The sequence below is a fragment of the Geotrypetes seraphini genome, chromosome 3 (assembly GCF_902459505.1).
Source record: "Geotrypetes seraphini chromosome 3, aGeoSer1.1, whole genome shotgun sequence".
In the NCBI taxonomy this organism is placed as follows: Eukaryota; Metazoa; Chordata; class Amphibia; order Gymnophiona; family Dermophiidae; genus Geotrypetes; species Geotrypetes seraphini.
Genome location: NC_047086.1, coordinates 283,634,318 through 283,646,498, shown reverse-complemented (window position 1 = coordinate 283,646,498; position 12,181 = coordinate 283,634,318). Strand labels below are relative to the sequence as shown.

Sequence of the window (12,181 nt, the reverse complement as noted above, 5' to 3'; positions counted from 1 at the left end):
CTTACGTCTGTCCCTGGAAAGATGGTTGAAGCACTGATCAAGGATAGCATAGTCCAGCACCTAGATACACACGACTTGATGAAACCCAGTCAACATGGGTTCAGGAAAGGGAAATCATGTTTAACGAATTTACTTCAATTTTTTGAGACCGTGAACAAGCAAATTGATAGTGGAATGCCGGTGGACATAATATATTTGGACTTCCAGAAGGCGTTCGACAAAGTTCCACATGAAAGACTTCTCAGGAAACTACAAAGCCATGGAATAGAGGGAGATATACACAGGTGGATAGGCAAATGGCTGGAAAACAGAAAGCAGAGAGTGGGCATAAATGGGAAGTTCTCAGACTGGGAGAAAGTGACTAGTGGTATGCCCCAGGGCTCGGTTCTTGGGCCGATCCTATTTAATATTTACATCAATGACCTGGAAGAAGGAGTATCCAGTGAGATCATTAAGTTTGCAGACGACACAAAGCTATGCCGGGCAATCAGATCGCAGGAGGATAGCGAGGAACTCCAGAGCTACTTGTATCAGTTAGAGAAATGGGCAGAGCAATGGCAGATGAAGTTCAACGTGGAGAAATGCAAAGTAATGCATTTAGGTAGTAAGAATAAGGAACACGAGTATAGAATGTCAGGCGCAACTCTGGGTAAGAGCGAACAAGAAAAGGACCTGGGTGTACTGATAGATAGGACCCTGAAGCCGTCGGCACAATGCGCGGCAGCGGCAAAGAAAGCAAACAGAATGTTAGGCATGATAAAAAAAGGAATCACGAGTAGATCGGAGAAAGTCATAATGCCGCTTTATAGAGCAATGGTCAGACCACACTTGGAATACTGTGTCCAACATTGGTCTCCCAACCTAAAGAAGGATATAAAACTGCTGGAGAGGGTGCAGAGACGAGCAACGAAGCTAATAAGAGGTATGGAGAACTTGGAATATGAGGAACGACTCAAGAAACTGGGACTGTTCTCCCTTGAGAAGAGGAGGCTGCGAGGGGACATGATCGAGACGTTCAAAATGCTGAAAGGCATCGATAAAATAGAGCAGGAAAATAAATTATTTACATTGTCTAACGCGACACGGACAAGAGGACATGGTTTGAAGCTAAGGGGGGACAAGTCCAGGACGAATGCCAGGAAGTTCTGCTTTACACAGCGAGTGGTAGACGCCTGGAATGCTCTCCCAAAGGAGGTTATTAAGGAATCCACTGTGCTAGGATTCAAAGGCAAATTAGATGAACATCTCCTTACGAGAGGCATAGAGGGATATGGGTGACTAAAACTACATCAGGTGTATACCTGACTGGGCCTCCGTGTGTGCGGATCGCCGGACTCGATGGACCATGGGTCTGATCCGGAGATGGCAGTTCTTATGTTCTTATGTTCTGAAGAAGCCTTTACGTTCTATTCTAATCCGCATATGTCTTACTCTTGTATAGACTTCTTTCTAATCAGTAAAGCGCTATGTGCTTCGGTTACCGATACAGGTATTTTACCAATTGCTATCTCGGATCATGCTGCCATTCTGTTACAGATCAACTTACATCAGGCCTCACCTCAACAGAGACAATGGCGTATTAATTCCTCGCTCCTCCAAGATCCACAGTTTAAAATATACGTCCGGAAGGCTATTGGAAAATATTTCCAGCTTAATAAGCCTGAACATACTTCATGGATATGCAGCTGGGATGCTTTTAAAGCTTTATATAAGAGGTGTCATCATATCTTATATGGCTAACAAACACAAGGAGCGTGGGTTTTGCTTTTTTCAGATGTAGTTTTGTTTTGTCTCCTTCATTGATTTGAATGATGTCATCACGTTTTTGACGTCATCGCGTTTTCTTCCGCTTTTTATTTACTGCGTTTTTGCGACTTGGTCACCTCACATTTTTCTTTACAGCCAGCATTTACATGACGGCGTTCTGGTAAGAATTCTCCTCTTTCTTTTGCCTTAGTTTGGCTTTTTACTCTTAATTTGAATTTCTATTGGTTTTGTTTGCGGTTTCACTGCTTCACTTTTCATTTTTAAGATTCGTTTTCCATGCACACGTTTTATGCCAGTATTTTAGTGACGGCGGCTTAGTTTTACTTTTTACCTTTTTGTATACTTTTTGTGCTAGTGTTCAAGCTCCGGTGGTTTGAAAAACGTCTTTTTGGCAAACGTCTTTCTTTTTTGATTTACAGGCTTAATTTTCAGTGTCTATTGATGTGTGACACCTTAGCCTCATATTAGTTGGGCAAACGTCCTTTCTGTTCACCTACATCTTCCTTTTATCTACAGCTCCAATTTTTAGTGTCTATCGATTTGTGACACTTCAGTTTCACATTAGTGTCTTCTTTAATAGATATACCATTTCTATTTTAGATTAATACAGTTTTCTTGAGTGGTCCATACTAGAGGTTATTTACACTCAAAGATCTTCAAGGTACTGCAGTGTTCTTATTTCTCATTTATTTTACTCAGCAGGTTTGGTTGTTTTTCATATTCTTTCTCTAATTAGGTTTAATTCCAAGTATACTGAGGGTCATTGGTCCTATAATTTTATAAATTATATTTTAAATTATATATTATATTTTGTTTTTAGCATTTAAATATACATATTATTATTGCGTGGTTACTGATTGTACAGTGGTTAGACACATTGATTGGTTTTAAATGTTTTTTGTCAAAATAAATTATTACACATTGTCTTTTAGGGATCATACATTGGTTACTTTTAATTTTCTTGTGATAATATATTGATTATATATATATTTTTTAATTAACAATCATTATATGAACTTAATTAGTATTAATTATCTTTTAATTATCTTATTAATTAATAACATATGAAATGTTTGAATTGCTTTGCCGTGACATTTAGATCAATTTTGTTTTTAATTTTATGTGCTGCTTTGATTTTTTATGTGTTGTTATGGTTAATTTTAAATTTATATGGTATTTATATGATGAACTTATAATAAATTAGTTATTTATATATTTATATTCATATTTTATTGTTTATGTTTGGTTGATTAAATATATACTTGGTTACATTGATCCTTGAGATTTTTATATGTACATTGCTGTTTCTAATCTAAATATTTCCCTAATATGTTTTTAATATTTTTTGTTGTTTGAATGTTGTTTATATTTTCATTAACGTATATTATATTATTATAGTGTTCACATGTCTTTATATGCGTTTATATAATTCTACATATTATCTATAGACTCCTGACGCAGGCCGTAGGGCCGAAACATGTACATGTCGGGTCGAGTATTATTGGAAGAATAAAGAATAACCTGATTGTCCAGACGGTTTGAAAGACATCTTTATTTGTTGCACCTTATCTTTATTGGACAATTCCACTTTTATTGATTATTATATTAACAAACACAAAATACAGAAAGAGGCTATACAAAAACTGGAAGAAGAAATAAAATTGCTGGAGAGGAGTCATCAACAAACCCCAACTGATATACCTATTTTGCATCAACTCAATAAAAAGTGTTTCCTGTATAATTCTATGTTAAGCAACCAAGCTGCTGACACCGTCTTCCAACAATTGGCGTCATACTTTGCTGAAAACAACAAATGTGGTCACTTACTGGCAATATACCTAAAAAAACGAGAAGACAAGAAGAATATATCTAATATCACGCTTGACAGTAGTGTCTCCCTAACTAATAACACAGATATCTCACAGTCCTTTATGAACTTTTACAAACGGCTGTATACCTCTGAACTGGATAACACGCAGCCTCACTCCTCTTTTCTGGACAATCTCTCTCATCCTACTCTAAATGTGGAAGATAATGCAGCACTTGATAGTCCTTTATCTATACTCAAAATATCTCAGGTTATTGATTCCATGGCAGTCAAAAAAATCACCAGGTCCTGATGGACTGACTGTAGAGTTTTACAAAGAGTTTCAGGATGTTTTGAGCCCATACTACCTGCAATTTCTTGAATATCTTATTGACTCGGGCAATGTATATGGATCTTTCACCGAGGCTACTATTATAGTCCTCCCAAAGCCTGATAAAGACCCACGCTTTGTCTCCAATTATAGACCACTTTCCCTGATAAATGTAGATGCAAAAATTTATGCTAAACTTCTTTCCAACAGACTACAATCTGTTATATCCAAACTAATAAACACGGATCAATGTGGCTTCATCACAGGGTGCTACTCTAATGACAACACGAGAACCTTTTCTAACATCATTGCACATGCACAGAGCCGCGAACAAGATCTACTTGCAGTTGGGCTGGATGCTGAAAAGGCCTTTGATCGAGTAGAGTGGGCCTTCTTATTTCAGATTATGAGATGGTATGGTTTCTCCACAGAATTTGTTAAGAAAGTTATTCTTATATTCCTCACCCTCTACAAAAACATACATAAATGTTTCCCTGTCCTCAACTTTCCATCCTACCAGGGGAACCAGACAGGGATGCCCTTTATCCCCTTTGCTATTTAATCTTGCCTTGGAACCTCTCATACTGGCCATACGGGGTGATAATTCAATTGAAGGCTTTAAATTCAAAGACAAGGAGATAAAGATATCAGCGTTATTACTCCCCCATCTATACTTCACTTATTGTCGACCATTAAGGAGTATTCGGTACTGTCCGGGTATAAACTGAATATGAGTAAAATAGTGGTTATGTCAATTAATTGTCCCGATGTCAAACCTGAGGTAGAAAAATTTGGAGTACAGTGGACAGCCACGAAAATGAAATATTTAGGGGTTTTCTTTGGCCCTATCGTAGAGGAGATGATACAGCACAAAACAGAATATCTGGTACAAACTGTTAAGAATATTATGAATAACTGGTCTCCCTTAAGCCTATCGTAGTGGGGTAGATTGGAGACGATACAGATGATGATCACACCAAAAGTGAATTACGTCCTGAACCATTTTATCTACCGAACTTCTATAAAAGTATTAACACTATACTTACCCAATTTCTATAGCCTTATACAAATTGAAAGATGTGAGGGTGGTGTAAATTTCCCTGATTTCCTTCAATATCACAGTGCTTTCCTCATACAACAGTGGGTACAGGGTCACAATGGATATAGAAATCTGGATATACCATCTTGGCTTATTATAGAATGTATGAACTATGGTTCAATACGGATGACGCTCTTACCTGGTCTCACTCTATCTAAATCTGAAAAGTCTGACCTTATACTTGCCTCTTATAAAAAGGCCCTCATTGAAATTGATTCCACCCTAACTGACCATTGGGAACATTCAAGATATATACCAATCTTGAATAATTTTGAGATTTCAAATTCAGGCCAAAACTGTTTCTTGGCCAGTATGGCAACAAAGGGGAATTTGGTCAATACAAGATCTGATGATTGATGACAGATGGATGTCGTTCCAGGAATTATCAGATAAATGGGGCCTACCCAATAATCAACTCTTCCAGTGGATGCAGCTCTTACATTGTTTAAAGTCATCCATACCGGATGCACAGACAATGGTAGCTAAACCAAGCTTAAGCGTGATCCTAGGCAAGCTCTCAAGGATGGAATGTAAAGCATCAATATGGTACAAAATAATTCAGACAGCTAAAGCCCATGCACACATAACACCTGAAATCAAGTGGCAGGATGATTTAAATCTTCCTTCGGATGCCATAGATTGGAACAATGTCTGGTTAGTCATTTTCAAGTCCATTAGATCTGCCTCATTACTACAATCTATTTTCTTTTTATTGCACAGAGCAGTCTGGACCCCAATATTATTGAATAAGATAGACCCATCCACTTCCTCGTGTTGCTGGTCTTGTAATCAATCTGTTGGCACACTGGAACACCTATTGTTTTCCTGTAAGCATTTAGTACTATATTGGGATAGAATATGGCGCACGATAAGTGCTATATTAGAAATTACGGACCCCCTTACATATAAGATAATCATATTAATGTCTCAGGGACTTTCTCTGACTATAGATAAATATAAAGGAAGACTGTTGACCATTATGTTATCTTTAGCAATCCAAAATGTATTATTCTGTTGGAAAGACTCAACCAAAATTGAATATCATGCATGGTGGAATAACCTATGTTTATGTGGTAAATATGAAAAGGTATTGGCTGAAAGAACTACAGCCCTTTACAAATATGATTCCATTTGGTCCCCACTAGTCAGATATTGTACTGATGCATAAAATCCTATACTGATATCACTCGATATATTCATGATATTTATGACTTATTAGTGTACTGTATATAGATGTACCCATGTTTTTCAAACTCTGCTGGACTGATTTTTTGTAGCTGAACACCTTGAAGTCTGTTATATTTTTGTTTTCTGTTTTTGTACTTCAAAACTTAAAATAAAAATTTTGAACTATATATCATTGACTTTTATCCACCCTGATGGCAGATAAAGACCTTAATACTCCATCCAGTCTGCCCAACCTTGAGAGCTCATTTACATCTATTCCTATGCATGACTTGCTAGCCATTAGAATAGACCTGTGTAAATTAGCTGAGTAGTCGTATGCCAACCTAAAAATCCCCTTTTTTAACTCAAAAAGGTCTGGAAGAGATCCCTATGGATCTTTTGGGTAGATAATTAAATATAGTTTCTATCATTCAAAGCCTCGCTATTCAGTCTGAATTTCTAATTGAAACAGCAGATGTTTCTACAGTTAAGGCAAATAATATAAAGGATAATGACAACCTTGATTTTTACCATGTACTAGAGAACAGAGGCATGCCCAATAACTCAGACTAAAGTTGAGAGCTTCAATAACAAGTCTTAAATCTATTAAATGAAATTCTCCCTAAAACCACATTTTTATATTGTATCTTAACCTTGTGCAAGGTCTTCTATCAAGAGAAATAATTGTGAAACTATAATTTTCTAACTGATTAGATATTAGATACTGATATTGTCTGACCTTCAGTATATGCGTTTGGTAAAGACAGTTTAGTTAGGCGATATTAAAGATTAATTGCTATCACCATTTCTGCTCCATAGCTGATCAAGATAAATGTCATTCTGCTCTCCCTCTCATCTATAACACTCCAATAATCAAGTCAGGCACCCAAATTAAAATTTTTGCATGGTCATGATTAGCATAGTGCTACGTCTAAACCATCAGGGTGGCTGGTTTGCCCATTGTACCAAAGCAGCAGCAATCTAATATAATTATTGCTTCTTTCTAAGGATATTAAGAATGCCGAGTTTGCATTATTTGAGCTGAACCAAGTAATAAACTTAGAACCAGATCATCCAGAAGTATATGAACAGCGAGCTGAGGTGAGTCTCTTAATTTTTTTAGAATGAGATGAAATAGTTCTATGGGGTTTTAAAAAACTTTTTATGCCAGGTAATAAGGAGCAGTAGCAGATAGACTTGGCAACTTTCTGCCATTTCTGTGGACTATAAGCTCAATGAAAATTGGCCTTTACTAGAAGCTTTGATATGAGCTTTCATTTGCTGGTAGTCCTGATATTTTTATATGTTGACTGATGAATATGGACCATGCTTCCCTCTGAAATCTAGCAATAAGATGTCACTACTGTATTGCATTGTGGCAAGGGGGATTTTTCATTTGGGGAATGTAAACACAGTCTTCAGAGTATTTCCAGGTTGAGCTGGCTCCAAGTCTGGCATTGAGGTTTATGCAGTTTTTATGAAATATCACTAGAAGTAACAGATTTTATATAATTTCTAAGCAGAAACTATGGTCTTCAAAATTGTATACTGTGTTATTTTATTTTTTTTGTTTTTTAATCTAAAATTTTGTCAGTGGTTCTGAACCTTTCAAAAGCACATTTTGAAAATACAGTAGTCCAAAGATAGAATACTTTTTATCTGTACAACTTGCTTGTATGAAAATTGCCCAACCTGTAGGTAAAAGTAGGCTTTGTTTCACAATGTGCATACTTTTATCCGCATTATAATCTGATTTGTGGGACTGAAAATTGTACATACATTTGGGAATTTAAGACTACACATGTAGTTTGATTGGGAAAAGAATTAACAGCAAAAATCAGGTGTAAATTTCTGGATTGTTCTTGGGCAGTTTTCAAAGAGAGGCATGCTTACTTTCACTTTAAATTTTGGAGCAAAAATATGAGTAAAAATATGAGTAAAACTTCAGATATGCAGCAATGTGGATTGTATGTAACTTATAATAATAATAATAACAGCTTATATACCGCAATACCGTGAAGTTCTATGCGGTTTACAAAGATTAAGCAAAGGTACAAATTGATTGACTTTAAGAGGGGAGGAAGAAAGAGAGTTGATAGGACTTATCTCTTTAAAGTTTGAAATGTTTTGTATATTTATGATCCTAAAAATTTATTAACAGCAAGCATTATGGGGACAATTTTCAGTAGGCCATTTAAATCTAAATGCATTTTTTGCCTGCTATTATAGCATGCATATATTGAAAATCAAATAGACCTACGCAGTTTTTATAGTTTGTTACACTGATGGTTTTTTTTAACCCCACAATTTAGCTAGGCAGAGGAAAGAGTGCTGATAGGAGATGCTGCCTCTGCTGGTAGGTGCAAACCTTAAAAAAAGGAGAACATAAATTATAGAACAGTAAAGTGATGCTGCAATCAAAAATATACATATGCCATCTGAAGTTCTTGACATGCAAGTTTGCATTCCTGTTAGCAGTCATTTCAGCATAAGAGTGGTTCTTTGCGTACATCCTAAGTTTTTTCTGAAGGTGGTGTCAGATTTCCACCTTAATCAGTCATTTGTTCTGCCAACATTTTTTTTTTAAACCTCATGCCTAGCCTGGCGATAGCTCATTGCACACCTTGGACTGCAAGTGATGTTTAGCCTTATATCAGGCACAGACTAAAACCCATAGACAGTTCACTCAGCTTTTTCTTGTTTTGAACGCAAACAGCATGGATCTTCTTTACTTATGCCCAGGTTGGGCTGACTCTGAAGGGTCAAGTCACGAATCATAACATTTGAGCTTTGTCAACCCACGAGGTCAATCTCCATTTGAAATTTGCAAAGGTGCAACATGATCTTCCATCCATATCTCAGTACTGCCTTGAGCAAGCTTTCTAATGCGACAGTCGGTTTGGTCAGACAGTTGAGCTGGATTTGTGCATATTGATTTGCTGTAAAGTTGTTGATATTAAATCTTTATAAGAGAAGAAAGCTTGTAGATTAAAGTAATTCTGTATTTATAAAATGGTAAAGAATTAGCTGGGTGATGGTTTTGATGTGAGAGGCTCAGTGATGATGCAATTCTGTATGTTCTCTGTTAATGGCTCTTAACATTTTAGCTGGGCAGATGAAATAATGCTGATAGCAAATGCTGTCTTTGTTGGTAGTTGAGCAGGATTTGCAAATTAGTGATTAGAAAAGCCAGAATTGCTCTCATAAATACTTGTTAATCTGGTTATAAGGGATCTCAAATTTTGAGCTTTCCCTAAAAATTGTAATGCTGTAATATTGAAGATGTGTTTTTTATTGTTTTTTTTTAAAATAAATCTTTATTGAGTTTTCAAAGCTAACAAAAATGCAATACAATATCCATTCAATTATAGTAATCATATATGCACTTATAATCAATCAGTATCCATAGAACAGTAACCCCCCCCACTCAACTAAGGAAATAAAACCATACAAAAGAAATACCCCCCTCCCGCCCTCCCCCCACCTGGATGTGTGTGTATTATACCAACAGAAATAAAGAAAAAAGACAACTATAACGAATCCATAAAATACGTCAATGAGCCCCAAATTAACTTGAATCTCTTAGTATGCCCCAGCATATCCGCATTCATCTTCTCATGCCTATAACTTAAGCATAAATTTGCCCACCAAAAAGTAAAGCTAAGGCGATCCCAGTTCTTCCAATTACGAGTAGCCATTTGCATGGTCATCCCGGTCATAATAAGGAAAAGCTGACATTTATATCTATCCAATGAAGATGTCTTGAGGTATAACTTTTTTCAAATTTTGTTAAATAATTTTTTTTAAACCTAATGAGTTAAAATTAATTTAAAAAACCCAAACAAACCAGGCATCCTAAGAAGTGCTAGCAAGCATCAGTATATTTTACAAAATGATCTATATGTTCCATCTGTTAAAATTTTTTTTAAAGCAATGTCTTTTAGAATTAATTTCTGAAATGATTAACATAGCTGAAATTAGCATAAGGAAGAAAGCTTAATTTAGTAGTCACATGCTTCACTGGAGAGAATCAATATAATAAAACCGTAGGCGGCGCATGCGCAGTCTTATCGGCGTGCTTCCATGATCCGTAGGTCCGTGGCCGCCAAGAGTGCAGCATGCCCCGCGCTTACTACGGCCCCAAGCGCAGCTGAGAAATTTTAGAAGGCGGCACTCCCTGCTCTCCTGCAACGGCGGTTTCCCCAAATAGGGGAAAACTCACTCCCTGCTCTCCTCGGCACGCCGGTTTTAACAGAAAGGGGAAAACTCACTCCCTGCTCTCCTCGGCACACCGGTTTTAATGGGAAAACTCACTCCCTGCTCTCCTCGACACGGCGGTTTCAACAGATAGGGGAAGCCGAAAAGCTCACTCCCGCCTCTCCTCGGCACGGCGGTTTCCCCAGATAGGGGAAGACGAACGGAACAGCTCACTCCCGGCTCATGGTCCTGCCGCTGCTGCCGCTCCTGTTCACAGCAGCCTGCACGTCGCCGACTCCAGCCCCCCTCCCGCAACAACCGCTACCGCTCATGTTCAAAGCGGCCTGCTGAGGTTCGCGGCCGGCTGTAGCGAACCTCGCAGGCCGCTCTCCACATGGTAGCACGTTCCCTCTGACGTGATCGCGTCAGAGGGAACATGGTACTGAGGTGGACAGCGGCCTGCGAGGTTCGCTACAGGCGGCCGCGAACCTCAGCAGGCCGCTTTAAATAGGAGTGGCAGCGGTGGCAGGAACCATGGATGGAGGGAGGGGAAGAGGAAAAAGAAGGGCCATGGAGCAGGCAAAAAAGGGGGCTGTTTTGGTGGGAGGGTTGTTCTGAGTGCAGACAGCATGGAGCAGATAGGCATTGCAGAATAGGGGGAAAGGGGTCTGCTTTGGGGGGAGGGGTGTGCTGGGGCAGACAGCAATCAGTTGGGGGAGGAACAGAAGGGGGCCACAGAGCAGGTAGGCATTGCAGAACTGGGGGAGAGGGAAAGGGGGCTGCTTTGGGGGAGGGGTGTGCTGGGGGCAGACAGCAATCAGGTGGGGGAGGAACAGAAGGGGGTCACGGAGCAGGTAGGCATTGCAGAACAGGGGGAGAGGGAAAGTGGGCTGCTTTGGCAAGCAGGGGGGCCAGGGAGACAGACAGAAAGAAAGACGGACAGACAGGGGACCAGGGAGAGACACAGACACAAAGAATGACAGACAGACAGCGTCCAAGGAGAGAGAGACAAATAAAAAAAAAAAATCCAGACATACAGACATCTACTCTGGGTGGCGGGAGGAAGGCAGTAAGGAGTGCTGCTGGAAGTGGCTGCTGGGAGGAGGGCTTCGAGCCGCAGAAGACTGTCCACAAAGCCCCTGCGGAGAGTTGACCCAACCTCTCCTTCCTCACCAACGCCGAAGAAGCTGCAGGCCCCGCTCCCTCTCGCGCTCCAAGCACTCACGATTGGCTGAAGGGTGTCGTGCCGGTGCTGCAGGTACAGGGGGATGCTTTTGTTGGAGAGGTTTGCTGGGGGGCAGACAGCTTTGCTCGGAGGGGGGGTGCGGGGGAAGACAGAAGGGGGCCATGGAGAGACAGTCAGGGAGAGGAATAGGGGGCTGCTTTGGGGGAAGGGGTATGCTGGGGGGCAGACAGCTTTGCTCTGGGGGGGCGGGGAAATGACACAAGGAAACAGACACAAAGAATGACACACAGGGGGCCAGTGAGACAGATAGAAAGGAAGACATTCAGGCAGCGTCCAAGGAGAGACAGCCAGCGTCTAAGGAGAGACAGCCAGTGTCCAAGGAGAGAAAACCAAATAAACATAGACAGACAGACAGCGGCCAAGGGGAGAGAGAGAAAGAAAGAAAGACAGACACACACTTCTATTCCTTTCTCTCCTCTCTTCTACCTTCCAAAGTATTTAGATCAATGCTGTCTTGTTAAAATGTTTGTTTTATTTTTATTTTTCCTCTAACTCTACTTTTCACTTCTCTATTACCCTCCAGGTACTTTAGTTAGATTGTGAGCCTTCGGGACAGTAAGGGAATTT

General features: G+C 39.4%; 1 protein-coding gene across 5 annotated transcripts in view; it reads left to right on the top strand.

Moving 5' to 3' along the window:
- Positions 1-12,181, top strand: part of TTC13 (tetratricopeptide repeat domain 13) — a 290,777-nt gene that overhangs the window by 60,471 nt on the left and 218,125 nt on the right. For all 5 annotated transcript variants that reach the window (XR_004538644.1, XM_033935670.1, XM_033935673.1 and 2 more), the window contains one exon: positions 7,180-7,272. Coding sequence is in view for 4 of the 5 variants with exons in the window: in XM_033935670.1 (XP_033791561.1) it covers positions 7,180-7,272 (93 nt within the window). In the remaining variant the exon portion in view is untranslated. The remainder of the gene's footprint in view (positions 1-7,179; positions 7,273-12,181) is intronic.